The sequence below is a fragment of the Megalobrama amblycephala genome, linkage group LG21 (genome assembly GCF_018812025.1).
Source record: "Megalobrama amblycephala isolate DHTTF-2021 linkage group LG21, ASM1881202v1, whole genome shotgun sequence".
NCBI lineage: Eukaryota > Metazoa > Chordata > Actinopteri > Cypriniformes > Xenocyprididae > Megalobrama > Megalobrama amblycephala.
The window spans coordinates 31,239,970-31,260,087 of record NC_063064.1 but is presented as its reverse complement, the minus strand read 5'-3'; the positions used below and the strand labels follow the sequence as shown (position 1 = coordinate 31,260,087).

Here is a 20,118-nt window from a genome sequence, read left to right as displayed (position 1 = left end):
AGCTGGGAAACATCTTAAGAAATAGGGCTGGGTAAAAAATATCGATTTCTTGATTTTAATCGATTCTCATTTTCAACATTTTCGAGAATCGATTAGTCTAGTCTGTTTTCAGTTGATGAATGAGCAGAATATGTAGCTCCTCCCATCCAATAAATCGCAATAATCTTTGTTACTTTTGATATGAAGCAAAGTCTCAGATTTCAAATGACGTCCATCTTATTATGAGATTCAGAAAATAAATACCGTTTTGGCGCTGTTTAATGTGGCGTGACAGATCGCTTTAGCACCTCAGTTAAAGAGAAGCATGTGATCATCCTCTCCTCCGCTTTAATACCAGTTACAGTGAAATAAACATGAACATCTGAAGGTATGTTAAAATATACAGTACAACTTACTGAAATCCGTATCATGTGTCGTGTAATCGCTCAATCAGTGTTTCAACCTCGGAAAGACTCAATAAAACAGCTTCAGTGTCACGTGACGTCACATTTACCTCAGAAAAACATATTCAGTGACCATAAACTCATTAGTCAGCTAGAAAAGTGACTCTAGAAAGATAAATATAGCTATGCACCGTTACATATTCATTATAATTTTTAATGTTCTTCAATATTTAATGCATGTTTGAATAAATCAGTTATGAACTTTATTTATAATAAAAACATCATTGAGTGTAATTTAAGTGTTTGTATATAAATACGTTAATTTAACCTTCAATATTACTATAGTAGTACCAACTGACTCTCATGTGTAGTTTACAGCATTAGTTTGTTGTTTGCCATGTACTATAACTGAAATACTACATCCAAAATAATCGATATCGAATCGAAATAATAATCGAATCAAAATGAATAGTAATCGAACCGAATCTTGAAAATTGTGTCAATACCAGCCCTAATAACAAACACACTGTCCGCTGGTTTGAATGATAATGGCTCCTGCAGTCTGGTTAGATGACTAGTAAACAATGAAACTGTTAAAAATCAACCAATATAGTGAAACTTCTGGAGGTTCTTGAGGTTCAACAGATGAAATACAGGCACAGATTGAATTTAGTTAAACACTCTGTGATCACAGAACCTAAACATGCATGACTAATTGAGCACTTTATAGAGAAATCACTGCAGGACAGACACCTAGAGTAAATATTTACTTCTCTCCACTCTTTTCTTCCCATGGGGGGTTTACTGTAGATACACACAGCTTTGAGATCAAGAGAGAATATGCTGGTTTTGTAGACGAGAACAAATTTGCAGATCAATAGATGATGTGAAACACTTCGATTTCTGCTCCTTTGTGAAGGTGTTTTTGCAAACTGGTTTCAAATCGATTCCTATAGAAATGTCTCGTTTCCTCTTGTGGACAGATTTCAATTCATTCATTCAAATAATGAACGCGTTTCAAACTTTATTAAATAAAAAAGTAACAATTATTTCATTTTTTCTGTTATTTAAATTAATTTACTAATCAGATTATTAGAGGGGAAAACACGTTATAATCATTAATATTATTTCTTGGTGTATTAACAAAAGATGCGTTACTTACGTAAACTTTATCGAACTTTCCTTTGAAGAAGTAGAGCGTTTGCTGCAGCTCGAGCTCTTTAACCGAATCAGTCGAGGAGTCCAAAATCCGGTCGCCGAACTGAATCCCATAATCGAAGAGCTGCTCGCGGGTCAGACACTGGACCGACACCAGCAGAGCCAGAAGCCCAACACTGCACACAAGAACCATTATGAGCTCTAGGAACTCCGTTTATTGTCCATGTAACGGGTCGGGAGTGCCGGTGATGAACTCCAGAGGTTCATATGAAGGGCGGATCAAGGAGGAGGAATCATTTACATCACTGGAGATCTGAACCCCCTGAGGGGCAAACAAAAGGTAAGGTGGGGGTGCTAAGTACCCATACTAAAGTCATTTAATTTTACACATAATGTCCTCAGAAAATGTGTCAGAGCACGTCTTTAACCATAGCAATAGCTAGTTACGAAAATCGATTTAAAATACGTACTTGATTTAATCGAGTAATCATACTAAAGTGGTTTAATTCGACGTATAAGGGACATTTTCTATGTTTTTCATCTGGCGCGAAAGTCAGGTCGCCTGAGGCGTAACCATAGCAACAGCGCGCTGCCTGAGGGAGCGATTTTGTTACGAAAATCGGACATTAATACGTCATTTATCACTTTATGAATTCATATTTCACAACTACATAATAAACTTAGGTGTTAGGCTATGTCTAGTCTTGAACAGTGCGTACTCATAGAAGAATTTGAAGACCTACTAAATACGTGCTTGATTTAATCGAATATATCGAGTAACCATAGTAAAGTGGTTTAATTCGACATATAAGGGACATTTTCTTCGTTTTTCATCTGGCGCGAAAGTCAGGTCGCCTGAGGCGTAACCATAGCAACAGCGCGCTGCCTGAGGGAGCGATTTTGTTACGAAAATCGGACATTAATACGTCATTTATCACTTTATGAATTCATATTTCACAACTACATAATAAACTTAGGTGTTAGGCTATGTCTAGTCTTGAACAGTGCGTACTCATAGAAGAATTTGAAGACCTACTAAATACGTGCTTGATTTAATCGAATATATCGAGTAACCATAGTAAAGTGGTTTAATTCGACATATAAGGGACATTTTCTTCGTTTTTCATCTGGCGCGAAAGTCAGGTCGCCTGAGGCGTAACCATAGCAACAGCGCGCTGCCTGAGGGAGCGATTTTGTTACGAAAATCGGACATTAATACGTCATTTATCACTTTATGAATTCATATTTCACAACTACATAATAAACTTAGGTGTTAGGCTATGTCTAGTCTTGAACAGTGCGTACTCATAGAAGAATTTGAAGACCTACTAAATACGTGCTTGATTTAATCGAATATATCGAGTAACCATAGTAAAGTGGTTTAATTCGACATATAAGGGACATTTTCTTCGTTTTTCATCTGGCGCGAAAGTCAGGTCGCCTGAGGCGTAACCATAGCAACAGCGCGCTGCCTGAGGGAGCGATTTTGTTACGAAAATCGGACATTAATACGTCATTTATCACTTTATGAATTCATATTTCACAACTACATAATAAACTTAGGTGTTAGGCTATGTCTAGTCTTGAACAGTGCGTACTCATAGAAGAATTTGAAGACCTACTAAATACGTGCTTGATTTAATCGAATATATCGAGTAACCATAGTAAAGTGGTTTAATTCGACATATAAGGGACATTTTCTTCGTTTTTCATCTGGCGCGAAAGTCAGGTCGCCTGAGGCGTAACCATAGCAACAGCGCGCTGTCTGAGGGAGCGATTTTGTTACGAAAATCGGACATTAATACGTCATTTACCATTTTATGAATTTATATTTCACAACTACACAAAAATAAACTTAGCCTAGGTGTTCTAGTCTTGAACAGCGCGTTCTCGTCAAACAATTTGAACGCTAGGCCTACTGTTGTTAAAATACGTGCGTAATTTAATCGAATATATCGAGTAACCATACTAAAGTGGTTTAATTCGACGTATAAGGGACATTTTCTACGTTTTTCATCTGGCACGAAAGTCGCGGTCGTCTGTGAGGCGTAACCATAGCAACAGCGCGCTGCCTGAGGGAGCGATTTTGTTACGAAAATCGGACATTGACAAAACACAACTATTGTCGCCATTTATCACTTTATGAATTTATATTTCACAACTACATAAAAATGAACAGGTCTTCAAGTCTTGAACAGCACGTTCTGGTAAGGAACGCTGGGCGACTAGAAATAGCCTAATGTTACTGTTAAAATACGTGCTTGATTTAATCGAACAAATTGAGTAATCATACTAAAGTGGTTTAATTCGACGTATAAGGGACATTTTCTACATCAACTGGCACGAAAGTCACGGTTGTCTGAGGCGTAACCATAGCAACAGCGCGCTGGAGCGATTTTGTTACAAAATCGGAGATTAATACGTCATTTATCACTTTATGAATTTATATTCACAACTACATAAAAATAAACTTAGGTGTTAAGTCTTGAACAGCGCGTTCTCGTCGAAGAATTTGAACGCTATAGGCCTAGTGTTGTTAAAATACGTGCTTGATTTAATCAAATATATCGAGTAACCATACTAAAGTGGTTTAATTCGACATATAAGGGACATTTTCTACGTTTTTCATCTGGCACGAAAGTCGCGGTCGTCTGTGAGGCGTAACCATAGCAACAGCGCGCTGCCTGAGGGAGCGATTTTGTTACGAAAATCGGACATTGACAAGACACAACTATTGTCGTCATTTATCACTTTATGAATTTATATTTCACAACTACATAAAAATGAACAGGTCTACAAGTCTTGAACAGCGCGTTCTCGTAAGGAATGCTAGGCGACGAGAAATAGCGTAACGTTACTGTTAAAAAGTGCTTGATTTAATCGAGTAACCATACTAAAGTGATTTAATTCGACGTATAAGGGACATTTTCTACGTTTTTCATCTGGCACGAAAGTCGCGGTCGTCTGTGAGGCGTAACCATAGCAACAGCGCGCTGCCTGAAAATCGGACATTAATACGTCATTTATCACTTTATGAATTTATATTTCACAACTACATAAAAATAAGTGCAAGTCTGTCTAAATGTCTAACAGTTGATTAATCGAAGACTGGAATGCAATGCGAACAAAAAAAAAAAAAACATTTTTTAATTATAAAATACTATAGTAATTTATAGTAAATACTACAGTGTTTTTGAACCACATTATAGTAAATTGTAGTATACTGTATAATAGTATTTACAACACTGTTAATGAATGCTACAGCATACTGAAGTATTAACTATAGTGAACTGATAAACTGTAATAAATACTGTAGTATACTTTAGTTTTTACTAGGCTACAGTAAACTGTAGTTTATTGTAGTATAATATACCCTACAGTTGTAGAAAACTTAGTACAGTAATTTGTTTATATTACTATAGTAGTTATATTACCACAGCAACTATAGAATTACCACAACAAATTAAAGTACTTTATATATGGTTCAAAAATGCTATAGTATTTACTATAAGTGACTATAGTATTTTTTCATGTGGGAGGCTACACCGCCATAATATTTGTGCTAGAGTTCACTGCTTTTCTAAACCATATTTGTGAAAACACAAAAGGCTTTGTCCACCCCACCCCTGTCCAGATGTGAGCCGCCTCTGCCTGGAGCCTGTGGGAGTCAGTGCACTTCTGAGGGCACTTACAGTGACACACGATCAATCCTCACTTCACAACCTGAAATTATTGAATAACTCTTCTCAGTTTCTGAGCCTTTCCCACAGTCAGAGCATTATGAATCCAGCATTCCCCAGCTAACAGGGAACGTTCCCAGAACGTTGTGTCAAGGTTCTCTCAAAGTTACGAACAAACGTTCTTCCCGTAACGTTAATAGATCGCACAAAGTTGTCTGGACTTTAATAATGTTGTCAAAACGTTAGCACAAAAAACATTTAATATTTATACATGGTTCATGGAGCGTTTTAGTTTTTTTAAACGTTCAGAGAACATTCAAGTAACGTTCCCATAATGTTTGTAAAATTTTAAAGTCCCTTAACGTTCACATAACCTAGAAAACATTTAAAAAACATTCAGAAATAATGATCTTAAACATTCTTAGCACATATTTGTGTTAGCTGAGTCTCACAGAGGCACAATTATGTCTCACATCTGCAGAAACGTATAGGAATGTCCTGTTTAGTCACATGTCAACAGCTTTTAGCGCTGTAAACGCTTCCATAACTGTTCTAACCTTTGACCTTTACCAGGAGTTATTGATCTGATCACAGACTCGCATCATAACTTCTTCTGTTATCAGATTCTCTGAAGGGTTTTAGTCACATTGTCACTAGAGAAATTTTCACCTATTCTTTTTGCTGTTTAATTATCGCCCTCTGCTGGTGACGTGTGACATTACTGAACCAATCACGTTATTACACAATCATGCAGCATCACTGTGAGAGAAAAAGAAAGAATGGGAAATATTTCTCCACAAAACAAGTAAAAATTAAATTATATTTTGTTTTAATTTTAGGACAATTAAGATGTATCTTTTTCCCCCTGAAGAATTAAATGAAGAATTTGCTGAATTGTCATAAAATTGTCACAATGCAAATCTTAATGGTCCTATAATTTATTTATTTTTTGGATTAACAGATCATTTAAATAAATGTGTCACTTACATCCTTTTCCTAAAGAGAGATGAAGCTGAGGAAGGAAATGAATTCCACCCCTCTCTCTCTCCTCACACCACAGAGCCAATCAGATTCCCCGCATCCCGGTCACATGCTCCGTCTCTTCTGCAGGCTCTCCTCACGACTGCAGCCGCTGATTCCCCGAGGCTGATGGAGACAGACGGACGGAGCCGCTGACAGCAGATCATCCGCGATGGAGCGTCAGCAGGGAGCGACCGCAGCGAACGCCTCTCTGTCTCCTCCGACTCTCAGCCCCGCCATCCCTCCCTACGTGAAGCTGGGCCTGACGCTCGCCTACACCGTCTTCTACTCCGTCCTGTTCGCCTTCATCTACGCTCAGCTGTGGCTGGTGCTGCGCTACCGGCACAAGCGCTTCAGCTACCAGACGGCGTTCCTGTTCCTGTGTCTGCTGTGGGCGGCTCTGCGCGCGCTGCTCTTCTCCTTCTACTTCAGGGACTGCGTGACGGCCAACGCGCTCGGACCCTTCTGCTTCTGGCTGCTCTACTGCTTCCCCGTCTGCCTGCAGTTCTTCACGCTCAGCCTGATGAACCTGTACTGCGCTCAGGTCAGTCCAGACGCCACTCCGCATCACACGCTTCAGATCTCACATCATTTACAGGAAGTCTGGAGCTAGAGATACTGATGTGATTCACTGGTTTCTAGACGAGTAGAGTTATAATAAACTTGCATAAAAAATACTGAATTAAATATGCTTTAAATTGTAATATATAATATACTATAATATATAATAATAATAATAGTAATATATCTTTTAAAATATATAATAATATACTTTATTGCAGCCAAAAGGTTAATGAAAAACCAATAATTAATAAAATGATAAAAATATAAAAACTTAAAATATGTCAAATTATTTAATCAATGTTAAAAATGTAAAAATAAAAACAATAAAAACTGAAAAATTAAATTAAATCATAAAAATGTAAAACTACAAATATTTTTTAAAAATAAAAACAATAAAAATAAAACACAAAAAAATAAATTAAATCATAAAAATGATAAATTAATACATAAATCATTTTTAAATTTTTTTTTTAAATAAATCACTAAAATTAATTAAATCATAATGTAAAATGTAAATAATTTTAAATAAAAAACAAAAAATTAAATCATAAAAACATAAAATTAAACTACATAATAAAAAAAACAGTAAAATTAAATTAAAAAATCATAAATATCTAAAATAAAACTACATAATTTTTAAAATAAAACAATCAAAATAAAACACTAAGATTAAATTAAATCATAACTATGTAAAATAAAACTACATAAATATATTTTTAAATAAAATCAAAATTGAATTTGATTGAAAATAAATTAAAAAAAATAATGAAATCATAATTTATAATGTAAATATTTTTTAATTAAAACAATCAAAATAAAACACTACAAAATTAAATAAACAATTTTTAAAAATAAAAGCAATCAAAATAAAAAGTTAATTAAATCATAATGTAAAGTGTAAATAATTTTTAGACAAAAACGAAATGCGAAAAAAGTCATAAAATGTAAAATGCGAATACTATTATGCAAATGAATCTTCAATCATCTAGAGCTGCTCATGTGATTCTGGCCTCTAGTAAGACATTATTTCTCTATTATACGGTTTTATAAGATATTGAACTGAAATCTACCGTACACATGTAGAGCTGCACGTGTTCCTGCATGTGTGACCTACATGAGACTGCGTCATGTGACGACGACGATGATGATGATGATGACGGCAGACGCTGAAGATGCTGTTCAGAGCAGAATGAAACCGGACAGACGTCAGAGATTAATGATGATTCAGCTGATGCTAACTAATCAATGAACCTTTTCAACATAATTAATGAAATCATGAAAATGTCAAATTAAAATTAAAAAAAGTATAAAAATAAATAACCTACTAAAAAAAGACAAAATATTTTTGATTTGTTGACCTGCATGTCATGTGACTATTAACCAGGAACATGCAAATGTGTTGAAATATTGCAATACTGGAACTTTTATTAATGTGATTATACGTTATATATATAAATATTTATCTATTAAACATAAATAGCAATATTAAAAAAACAATAAGCTAATAAAAAATGACAAAAGCGCATAATGAAATAAATGATCATGAAAACTGCGAACTGATACGGAGCTCATGAATCTGCTTGTTTTGCAGGTTTTCTTCAAGGCGAAGTCGAAGTTCTCTCCTCACCTGCTGAAATATAAGTGAGTTCTTACACTGATGTTCTCGTCTGTCCTCCTCCTCCTCATCTTCATCACTGTATCTGGTCTTCTGCAGGTTTCCTCTGTATCTGCTGTTCGTCGGCGTGAGTCTGCTGTTCCTGCTGGTCAACCTGACGTGTGCGCTGCTGGTGAAGATGACCGACGCGCAGGTCAAGACCATCGTCCTGGTGCGCGTCACCATCAACGACTCGCTCTTCGTCCTCTGCGCCGTCTCGCTAGCCGTCTGCCTCTACAAGGTGGCCAAGATGTCCCTCGCCAGCATCTACCTGGAGTCCAAGGCAAGATCTCAGACAGAATCAGACTTCCTGTTGGACATTATCAGGGTTCCTTAGTCCATGAAAAGATTATAACTAATGACATAATAAAAGAAAAATTAAAACAATCAAAATTGCAAAATAAAACGATTAAATAAAGATGTAATATTACATTTTTAAATGAAATAAATGTAAAATAAACACTTACTAAAAATTTGTAAAAATGTAAAAAATAATAAAAAACACACATATTAAATATTAATTAAATCATAAAAATGTAAGATTAAATAATTTTTAAAATACAACAAAAAATTAAATTATAAAAATGTAAATTTAAAATAATTCAAAAATAAAATGCTTATTAAAATATTAATTAAAACAAAAAAATTAATTAAAAAATAATTTTAAAATGAAGTAATTTTAAAATAGAAAAACAAAAAAAAATTTAATTACTAAAAATTAATTAAATCAAAAACAATTTAAAATTAAAATAATAAAAAACAAAGAACACTATTACAATATTAATTAAATCATAAATATGTCAAATTAATTTTAAAATAAACACTTACTAAAAATTAATTAAATCTTAAAAATGTTTAAAAAACACTTATTCAAATATTAAATCATAAAGATGTAAAATTACAAAATAATTTGTAAAATAAAATAATCAAAATAAAACACCTAAAACACTAAAAACAAATTAGCTCATAAATATGTAAAATAAAAAAAAGTATTAAAATATTAATTAAAAGAAATGTAGTTAATTAAATCATAAAAATTTAATACAATTAAAATAATTTAAAAAAATAAAACATACTAAAAAATATTAAATAAAAAAAATTAATTTCAAATGGTCATTTTAAAATAAAAACAATTAAAAAAAATAAAATCATAAAAATGTAGTTAAAATAAATAATTTTAAAATATAAATTTCTAAAAATACTAAAAATTAAACTAAAAATAAAAATGTAAAAAAAACCTACATAAATATTTTTTAATTAATGTAAATTGTAAATAATGTAAAATTCAATTAAAATTAAAACAAAAATGTATTTAATCATAATGTAAAATTAAAATAAATAAATGATGTAAAATAAAACACATAAAGACATAAATAAATAAATAAATAAATAAATAATGCCATGTCACGTGTTTCCTGTGTGTCTCAGGGCACGTCGGTGTGTCAGGTGACCCTGATCGGCCTCACGGTGATCTTCCTGTACGCGTCGCGGGCCTGTTATAATCTGGTGGTTCTGGCTCTCACCGACATCCAGACCATAAACTCCTTCGACTACGACTGGTACAACGTGTCGGATCAGGTGGGTGGCGCTCGTCTGTCCCGATCACGTGTTCACGCAGACGTCGAGCCGCTCTTGTCTGTGCTTCCGCAGGCGGACCTGCGCTCCAGTCTGGGCGACGCCGGGTACGTGGTGTTCGGAGTGATTCTGTTCGTCTGGGAGCTGCTGCCCACGTCTCTGGTGGTGTTCTTCTTCCGGGTGCGCAGACCGGCGCAGGAGCGGGTGAGTGGAGCGACACGAGGAACACTCTTCCTCTGAGGATCCCAGTCTAAGTGTGATCTGTTGCTTCCAGAGCGGCTCTGCCATTCCCAGCCACGTCTTCTCCAACAGGCCGTACTTCTTCGACAATCCCAGACGCTACGACAGCGACGATGATTTAGCCTGGCCGTCCCACCCGGTGACCAGCTCAACCAGGTGACCCACCGACACCCTATGACCCTATGACCCTATGACCCTGAGATTAACAACACTGAACCCAAAAAAATGAGAAATAGTGCCTTGAAATTAACAAGTTTAAGTTGAATAAAATTACTAAAAATGAAATAAAACATAATTAAAGATATGGATATATTTATATATATATATATATATATATATATATATATATATATATATATATAAAAATAGCAGTAATTTACCAGTTTTAATGCAGTAATGACTACAAAACAGCATTATTGAGAATTTCAAAATTTAAAGTTACTGAAAGTTAATTAAATCTTAAAAATGTCAATTCAAATAAATAATTATAAAATCATGATAAAAACACTTACTAAAAAAGATGAAATATTTTATTTGTTTACCTGCTTGTCATTAAAGCAACGTTAGAAAGGCACATTTTCATTCCTTAGTTATTATTTTGTTAGAATAAAATCATAAAAAATTACTTTCATAACATACAAAATTACTACATTTTAACACTAAAATCATAAAAAATTAATATGGGTCTGATTCATAAACTTTCAGACATTTTCCTTAATTTTGATTTTTGATAAATCCAGATTTATTGTAGTAACAAAATAAAATAAATATATGTATAAAAATACAAAAATATATATATATATATATATATATATATATATATATATATATATATAATATTAAAAATAATAATAATAAAATGCTTATTAAAATTAAAACATAATTTTAAAATAAAAAATTAAAATAAAACACTAAAATTAAATAATAAAAATGTATAATTAAAATAATTCAAAAATCGAAATAAATTACTTACTGAAAATGAATTTAATCATAAAAATAAAACATTTAATTAATTAGTTAAGTAAAATGCACTAAAAGTTTATTAAATCATAAAAATTGTAAAATTAAAATAATTAAAAAAATAAACAAATAAAACACATACTAAAAATATTAAATAAAAAAAACTTAAAATTCAAATAAAGTCATTTTAAAATAAACAAAAAAGTTAATAATTAAAATCATAATAATATAAATATTTTTAAAATATAAATGACTAAAAATACAAAAAATTAAACCAAAAAAATTATATGTATTATATAAAATAATATTTATATTATATATATACATATATATATATATATATATATATATATATATTTATATACAGAAGCATTAGAAAAGCGTGATTGAGGAGCACTGGAGTGAGTGATTCACACAGTTTCTCTTTGTCCAGTTTATCGACGGACTGGAGCAGCAGCAGCTTCCTGGTCCATCTGGGAGGAGACGATCAGCGGTCGCCCTTGGCAACAGCAGCACTAAACCGTTAACGTTTCCACTGATGCTGCAGCTCTGTAAATCTGAAACGCACCGCACTTTAACCCGCCAACACACACACACACACACACACGCACGAGCCGCCGGAAGCTCAATACGTAATAGAGACGATGCATTGTAAGTGTGAGTCACCATGGCAACCAACTCCAGAGCAATGTGCATCGTCATGGCAACCACGGTCAGAGTAACGAAGGCTCTAAACGAGGCTGTGTTCAGAATGCAGTACGGCACACCGCGCACTCGTTCTCAGTATGTGGAGAGCAAAGTTAACACAGGCTCGGTTTACTCCTGCTATTAACCTCACCGATCGAAGCAGATAAGGGAGACGCATTCCCGTTTACACCTGGAGTTTTAGTCCGTCTCTTTTGTCCTCTTTCAACCACTTCTTCGAGGGGAGGGTCTATTTGCGGGTAAATGTATGGGTTTTTTCAGATCTTTCGATCTAATGGATGAAATAAGATCACCCAGTTTACATATGACAGAAAACATATGGAGAACCTCAGCTTTCATTTCTGCTCTGACAGCCTCCAGACCGGCCGAATGCAGAAATCAGGAACAGTGAGAGAACATGGTGCTGGGTACATTTATCATCTTCAAACCAAACTTGGGTCTTCAGTCGACAAACATTAAATCCCGTCTGGCTAGAGCGCTTCCTATAATGTTTACACATTAGGTCAGTAGGCGGAGAGTAGACGGTCTTTAGCGGCTGTTCGAAACACATTCGATCACATGACATTTAACACTTTGAAAGCAATCCGGGCGAATGTGTTTTGAACTACCTCTGGAAGTGTTCGAAACTGGACAAACTCAAAACGTTTCGACTAAACACTTTTTAAAGGATTAGTTCACTTCAGAATTACAATTTCCTGATAATTTACTCTCCTCCATGTCATCCAAGATGTTCATGTCTTTCTTTCTTCAGTGGAAAAGAAATGAAGGTTTTTGAGGAAAACATTCCAGGATTTTTCTCCATATAGTGGACTTCACTGGGGTTCAACGGGTTGAAGGTCCAAATGTCAGTTTCAGTGCAGCTTCAAAGAGCTCTACATGATCCCAGACGAGGAATAAGAGTCTCATCTAGAGAAACCATCGGACATTTTCTATAAAAAATAAACATTATAAACATTATATACTTATGCTCTGTGATGCTCCACGCATGACGTAATCATGTTGGAAAGGTCACGCGTGACGTACTGATCCAGTATTTCTCATTTTCTCCTCCAACATCGTTGTTTTTTTTTGTAAAGGCCGTTGACTTAGTCTTTGCACGTTCACTTACTCAGTACTTCCGTGACCTTCCCAACATGATTACGTCATGCGTGGCGGCTGATGGTTGTGTGGAGAGCGAGACAGCCTCGTTCAGATCATCAGTTGTTGATTCCCAGCAGATTGAGGTGACGATGTTTTGTAATTGGTGACGTCTTTGAGGTCAGGATCATTGGATTAAAACAGTTTTTCAGCTTTTCAGAGTAGCTTCTCTCATCTCCTGCGTCAGTGTGTGTTTGGCCTGTTTGTGCAGGACTTTGTCCTCACTTCTGTAGGCTTGACGGAGCTGTTTGAGTTTTGCAGTGAACCGTGGATTATCGTGGTCCTGATAGTAACGCAGCGAGAGTGTGTTCATACACACATTCTGAACACGGCCTGTGCTGTTTGACGGTGTATATTCACACATCACAACATGATCACTTTACTTTGTGATGCCGATAGATTAATTACGATCAGGCGAGTGTAAGGCATGAATTCATGTTACTTTATCTGTTGAAAACAGTAGAGATTGAAGCACTTAAAACGACATAAACACTATATATTTCACTGGTCATGTGGAACATGTGATTCTCATTTGTTGATTTGTAATACCATCTACAAAAAAATAAATTTGCTGTTGAAATGAGACTGTGATTCTTACTAATGAGAGGACAAACACTGAAGACATGAAAGATGACAACAATCTGAGAGGCAACCAGATCAATTTATTCCTGTTTAATAAATATTCCTGACACAAACACACAGTACAGGAGCATCGTCATCTTCTAATCACAGCGTGAAAATGTTCAAAATCAAGTCAGAAAGGCAGAGGAGCGTCACGACGAGCCATATTTACAGTATCATACTGTTGTTCAGAAATATTAAGGCAGACAAGAGGATCACGCTGAATGATCTGGAGCTGCTGAGAGCATGCAGCGCTCACACACACACTCTCACACACACACACACACACACTCACACTCACACACTCAAACACACATATAGCTGCTCTTCATCTAAACTTCATCTGTGTACAGTAAATCACTCCTCCAGAATTAACAGACCATGAAAAAGACAAAAGCTTCAGCTGAAATCTCTGGATCTTCAGCATCAGATGAATCCTGCGCTGGTTGATCAGCTATATTTAACAGCGACAGAAGGACGTGACGTCTGCAGCTCTTTCAAGTGTTCAAAGATATGAAGCTAAACCAGGCGAGAGACGCTGAACTATAAATATAATCATCCAGACGTGGAACAAAATGAGTGAATTTCACATTGATTATATTTTTATAATTAGAGATAATTACAAAAATATAATTTGCTTTTTTGCTTTTTAATTTTGGGCTGAGATATACTTGACAGTTTTCACTCATCTAATAAAATAATTTAATATGTTTTTCTTTCCTTCTTCTGTTTCTTCTCTGTCTGTGGAGGATGAATCTGAACATTATTGCTTGTTATCGGTTGCTTAAATGTGTAACAATCAGCTACATTTCCTTCTTTCAAGCTTATAAAATTAATTTCTATGGTCCTATGAACCAGAAGTCTTCACTTCAGACGAGGAATGACTTCACAAGACGCACACATTCATGGAAAAATACCCACACAAACAGGCAAGAACTGATCAAGGTCATATTTCACCTCAAAGGTTTCATTTTCCTATTTATAGATGTATGATTTTGAGGTCAAATGTGACCTGGACATGTTCTTGTTCACTGGATCACTAACAGATTCAGCAGTGATGAAGTGACAGTAGTCAGCAGGAACAGACACACAAACCAAAGAGAACGACAGGAAGAACTGCAGCGAACCGCAGTCGGATCTGACAGAGAAAAGACGAGGAAGTAGAAAACCACAGTCCGCTTGAACATGCAGAGACGAAAGCGTGAAGTATTTTTGGAGCTGGAAGCAGAGATCTCGCGTGATTCTCGACGCACTGAAGCAGAGCAGGAGGTTTGAGATCGGATCTAGAGGAAGGGTTCTGCTGGACGCCAATCCTGCAGTCCCTGAGACGGGCCTTATTCTGGGCTGGATAAGACTATTGCAGAGTCCACTGGGCTGGTGCCACCTGGTGGCCTGGAGGAGTGTTACCTATGATCCTTCAGAAGAGTCCGGAAGTTGTGCAATTCCTTTATACTCGTGGAAAGTCTGGAGAGAGACGACAGAGAACGTTAGTTTTACTGCTTTTGATAAACTATCTCATAACCGTTCATCAATCGTTTACCTGGAGAATCCGTTGAGCAGAGCCACGATCTCCTGACGCGTGAGCTGGAAGCCAATGGACGGACTGTTTTCTGGAAGATTATTTATTTCCTTCTCCGAGAACAAGATTCTGAGGGCCGTTCCCAGACCCTGAGTCTGATGGGAAAACAGATCTGAAGGGTTAGTTCACCCAGAAATGAAAATAATGTCATTAATTACTCGCCCTCATGTCGTTCCACACCCGCAAGACCTTCGTTCATCTTCAGAACACAAATTAAGATATTTTTGATGAAATCCGATGGCTCAGTGAGGCCTGAGCAATGACATTTCCTCTCTCAAGATCCATTAATGTACTAAAAACATATTTAAATCAGGTCATGTGAGTACAGTGGTTCAATATTAATATTATAAAGCCACAAGAATATTTTTGGTGCGCCAAAAAAACAAAATAACGACTTATTTAGTGATGGCCAATTTCAAAACACTGCTTCAGGAAGCTTCGGAGCGTTATGAATCAGTGTGTCGAATCATGATTCGGAGCGCCAAAGTCACGTGATTTCAGCAGTTTGGCGGTTTGACACGCGATCCGAATCATGATTCGACACAAAAGATTCATAACGCTCCGAATCTTCCTGAAGCAGTGTTTTGAAATCGGCCATCACTAAATAAGTCGTTATTTTGTTTTTTTTGGTGCACCAAAAATATTCTCGTGGCTTTATAATATTAATATTGAACCACTGTACTCACATGAACTGATTTAAATATGTTTTTAGTACATTAATGGATCTTGAGAGAGGAAATGTCATTGCTCAGGCCTCACTGAGCCATCGGATTTCATCAAAAATATCTTAATTTGTGTTCTGAAGATGAATGAAGGTCTTGCGGGTGTGGAACGACATGAGGGTGAGTAATTAATGACTTTATTTTTATTTTCCTCTCACATCAAAACTCTTCACGTTACCTGTAACTTTCCCCACAGTCGGCATTTACTGCAGCCGACGCAGTCCATGATCCGAGAGATGTTCTTGAAGTGAAGCCTGAACTCCTCCTGAACAAACACATGAAGGAAGTTAAAGTCTAAACTCATTTACTGGACAAGACATGCATCTGCCATGAAAAAGACATCTAGTTTTACTGAAGCATATCAAACATGTGAACGTTTTGAAGATCAAGTTCAGAAGGTTCCTCCAAACGTAATCTACGCAAATGAGCACATGCAAATCTACATGCAAATCTGATATGAGAATAACTGAACGACACGCATCGAGTCAAATCATGAGAAGCACCTGCAGAAACAGACGATCACAGAACGAGACGTTTAATCATACTGAAACTGACCCAGATCTGTTCATCTCACCTTCAGTGTTTTCGCCTCCATTTTATGGCCAGCAAACATGGAGCTCTCGTCAAAGTGCATGGGGAACGCTCTGCACACACACACACACACACACACACACACACACACACACACACACACACACACACACACAGACAGACTGTTGATTAATAAGACGTCTGTGAACCTTGTTTAAATCAATCAAGAGTTTAAAGTGTAAAATAATGTAAATGTATAAAAAAGACCCGGACTTAATTTTAATAGTCTTTCAATGTGACTGTAAATGATGTAATGTAAATATAACATTTATAATGTTCAATTAAGATGAACAAATAAAATCATAACTGTTTCCATCTGAAGTTGTGAATTAAACAAAATTGGAATATTATTGATATATAAAGATTCTTGGCATGTTTTTCATGTGATATCACAAAGTTATGTTGATGGAAACACAGATACTGTATATTTTAACACTCAGGGTCTCCAGAGACTCCAGGCAACAAAATGTAATTTTGTAACAAAATAATTGTTTTTTAAAATTTAAATGTAATTTTAATCTGTTTATTAATGTTTTTACTCCACATTTATGCAGTTTTTGGAGGATTTATCATATCATATCATATTAAAATTTATATAAATAAATTAAAAAATATTTTTTTAAATAGGTTTTTATACAAAAACAGCTTTTTATGTAAAATTCACTTTATAAAAAAACCCACATTTGTAACTTTCATTCATGGGGATAACATGGATCATTTGACATGGTTTAGTGTGAGATAAAGTGATCATTTTTTTCTTTTAAAACTGCATTTTCCAAAAGATGGACAAAAATCTCACACTAAACCATGTCAAATGATCCATGTTATCCCCATGAATGAAAGTTACAAATGTGGGTTTTTTTATAAAGTGAATTTTACATAAAAAGCTGTTTTTGTATAAAAACCTATTTAAAAAATATTTTATATATATATATATATATATATATATATATATATATATATATATATATATATATATATATATATACACACACACACATTTAAAAGATATGATAAATCCTCCAAAAACTGCACAAATATGAAGTAAAAACATTAATAAACAGAGTAAAATTACATTTAATTTTTAAAAAACAATTATTTTGTTACAAAATTACATTTTGTTGCCTGGTGTCTCTGGAGACCCTGAAAGTGATTTTTTTCTACACTAACATAAAAACAAGATATCACTCTTTCACAATTTTTATTTTTATTTGTAGATCTAGAAAGTGTTAACCACTGTACAAAGTTTCATGTCATTTGGACATTTTTTATTTTATTTTAGCAAATGTCATTTGGAGTTTAAAAAGGCCCTATAAGGGTTAAGTTTTTTTTTCTGGAAGTATTATTTACTTAAAAAGAAATTATAATTATGTAATTTTATTTACATATTTATCTTGAGTATATATTCTGGGGGGAAATATGAGCTCATAAAACTGTGTTAATTATTTTAGATTAGAATGATTAACATCAAGTTAATGTCACATGCATGTGTAATAAATATGAAGATATTGAGGTAAGCATGTTTTGTGACAGCGTCTCTCACTTGGTCTCGTTGAGGATGTGCAGCAGCAGCTCTTTGGTCAGCGAATCCTCCTCTGAGTTTCCCGTGTACAGGTTGATGAAGGAGCGCTCGAAGTACGGAGCCACTTTAGAGAGCGCGCGCAGCTCGATCAGGTACAGGAAGTACAGGTTCTTCAGCCGGCGCGTGCCCTCGCCCTTGGTCTCCGCCGGGTCGAAGCGCTGCCGGAACTCCTGCACGTTTGGACCCCAGATGGACTTCCCCCAGCCCTCTGAGAGCAGAGAAACACGACCCGTTATTCACACACGTTAAATAAAAACATAATGAATGTGTAATCTAGTGCATGTGTGTATCAGAACGCAGTTATTTTTATATCTGACTATCGAGTTTATGGTCATTGAATGAGGTAAATGTGACTCATTACAGGAAGTTGTACTGTATCTTTCATCATTCCTTCTGATGTTCATGTTTATTTGCTGCTATAACTAGGTTCACATTAAAGACACAAAAACACATTTATTGACTGAATTTAGTGATGAAACTGACATTATCTGAAATCTGAGACTTTGTTTCATATCTAAAGTATCGAAGTTTATTGATTAGTGGATGGCAGGAGCTACAGAAAACATCACAGACTGAAAGATCTCAGTTCGTCCAAGTGAAGATCAATTCAAATATCATTAATCCAGCTTTCAGTCAATGATTCGGACTCTCCAAAACCGCTTTGGTCAAAAATGAACATTCATTTTCAACTGAATATTTTAATTTGCTGAAAATAAAAACAATACTCTAGTTTGAGAGGAACACCAGTTACTTTAACAGAGCTGGTGATTTGGTCAGTTGTGGTCAGTGACATCAGTCAGTCATGTACACAGATACACGCGTGTGTTTGTTTACCGTCCAGCAGGTATTCGGCGCACAGGTGGATGTTGATGCTGCTGTGGAGGCCGGAGATCAGACGGTAGAAAACACGCTTCTCCAGACACAGACCTGAACACACACGACCAGCCCATGAACACACTGACACACATGATCACACACACCACCTGTGACTGACATTACACACCGAAACATGCTATATTTATATATTCTTTTACAAAATGCAATTTATTTCCAAAATAGCATGTATATATTTTTCAGAATAATTTATATATATATATTTTTCAGAATAAATTATATATTTTTCAAGATAAATTATATATATATATATATATATATATATATATATATATATATATATATATATATATATATATATTTTATTATTATTTTTTTTTCAGAATAAAGTATATATATATATATATATATATATATATATTTTTCAGAATAAATTATTTATATATTTTCAGAATAAATTATATATATTTTTCAAGATAAATATATATATATATATATATATATATATTTTTTTTTTTTTCAGAATAAATTATATATATATATTTTTCAGAATAAATTATTTATATATTTTCAGAATAAATTATATATATTTTTCAAGATAAATTATATATATATATATATATATATATTTTTTTTTTTCAGAATAAATTATATATATATATTTTTTTTTTTTCAGAATAAATTATTTATATATTTTTCAGAATAAATTATATATATTTTTCAAGATAAATTATATATATATATATATATATATATATATATATTTTTTTTTTTTTTTCAGAATAAATATATATATATATATATATATATATATATATATATATATATATATATATATATATAATTATTTTTTTAATACATTTCCATTATCAAAGAGCTCCATACAATTGCAAAAAAAAAAAAATCCCACATTATTTATTTATAAATATAAATAGTATTAATCATAATAACAAAAACAAAATAGATTATACTAAAAAATTACATGAAATTTAACAGAAAAGTACACATTTACAAATTAACATGTACTTATAAAACCCATAATCTCTCAGTTTCTAAAGTAGGGATTTTTCAATTAATTCTGAAAAATCAAACAGAGAACTTTTCCTCATCTGT

At 34.2% G+C, this 20,118-nt stretch overlaps 3 protein-coding genes across 8 annotated transcripts in view; 1 reads left to right on the top strand and 2 right to left on the bottom strand.

Moving 5' to 3' along the window:
* Positions 1-1,734, bottom strand: part of LOC125256579 (nidogen-1-like) — a 33,309-nt gene extending 31,575 nt beyond the window's left edge. The window contains exon 1 of the mRNA XM_048172676.1: positions 1,546-1,734. Coding sequence (XP_048028633.1) covers positions 1,546-1,734 — 189 coding nt within the window. The remainder of the gene's footprint in view (positions 1-1,545) is intronic.
* gpr137bb (G protein-coupled receptor 137Bb) lies at positions 1,704-12,723 on the top strand. 5 transcript variants are annotated; one of them, XM_048172681.1, is made up of 8 exons: positions 1,828-1,881; positions 6,226-6,785; positions 8,397-8,446; positions 8,520-8,742; positions 9,888-10,037; positions 10,110-10,238; positions 10,309-10,430; positions 11,668-12,723. In XM_048172681.1, the coding sequence occupies exons 2-8, from the start codon at positions 6,414-6,416 to the stop codon at positions 11,759-11,761; spliced, it is 1,140 nt and encodes a 379-aa protein (XP_048028638.1). In that variant the 5' UTR covers positions 1,828-1,881; positions 6,226-6,413; the 3' UTR covers positions 11,762-12,723. The 5 variants fall into 5 exon arrangements, with proteins under 5 accessions (XP_048028637.1, XP_048028635.1, XP_048028638.1 ...); XM_048172680.1 differs by having other exon boundaries at positions 1,704-1,881; positions 6,282-6,785; positions 9,888-10,238; XM_048172678.1 differs by having other exon boundaries at positions 1,744-1,881; positions 6,332-6,785; positions 9,888-10,238.
* A 995-nt stretch (positions 12,724-13,718) lies between these two features.
* Positions 13,719-20,118, bottom strand: part of ero1b (endoplasmic reticulum oxidoreductase 1 beta) — an 11,368-nt gene continuing 4,968 nt past the window's right edge. For both annotated transcript variants that reach the window (XM_048172634.1, XM_048172636.1), the window contains exons 11-16: positions 19,006-19,098; positions 18,133-18,379; positions 16,573-16,642; positions 16,177-16,263; positions 15,238-15,371; positions 13,719-15,161 (exon numbers count right to left, since the gene is read on the bottom strand). In XM_048172634.1, the coding sequence (XP_048028591.1) occupies positions 15,101-15,161; positions 15,238-15,371; positions 16,177-16,263; positions 16,573-16,642; positions 18,133-18,379; positions 19,006-19,098 (692 nt within the window). In that variant the 3' untranslated portion in view covers positions 13,719-15,100. The remainder of the gene's footprint in view (positions 15,162-15,237; positions 15,372-16,176; positions 16,264-16,572; positions 16,643-18,132; positions 18,380-19,005; positions 19,099-20,118) is intronic.

What these genes read in the sequence shown, in the direction of transcription:
- gpr137bb (XM_048172680.1), top strand. Translation starts at nt 6,414, where the DNA reads ATGGAGCGTCAGCAGGGAGCGACCGCAGCGAACGCCTCTCTGTCTCCT. An exon ending in CCTCACCTGCTGAAATATAA is followed by an intron (nt 8,447 to 8,519) that starts GTGAGTTCTTAC and finishes GGTCTTCTGCAG; the next exon opens with GTTTCCTCTGTATCTGCTGT. An exon ending in CCGGTGACCAGCTCAACCAG is followed by an intron (nt 10,431 to 11,667) that starts GTGACCCACCGA and finishes CTCTTTGTCCAG; the next exon opens with TTTATCGACGGACTGGAGCA.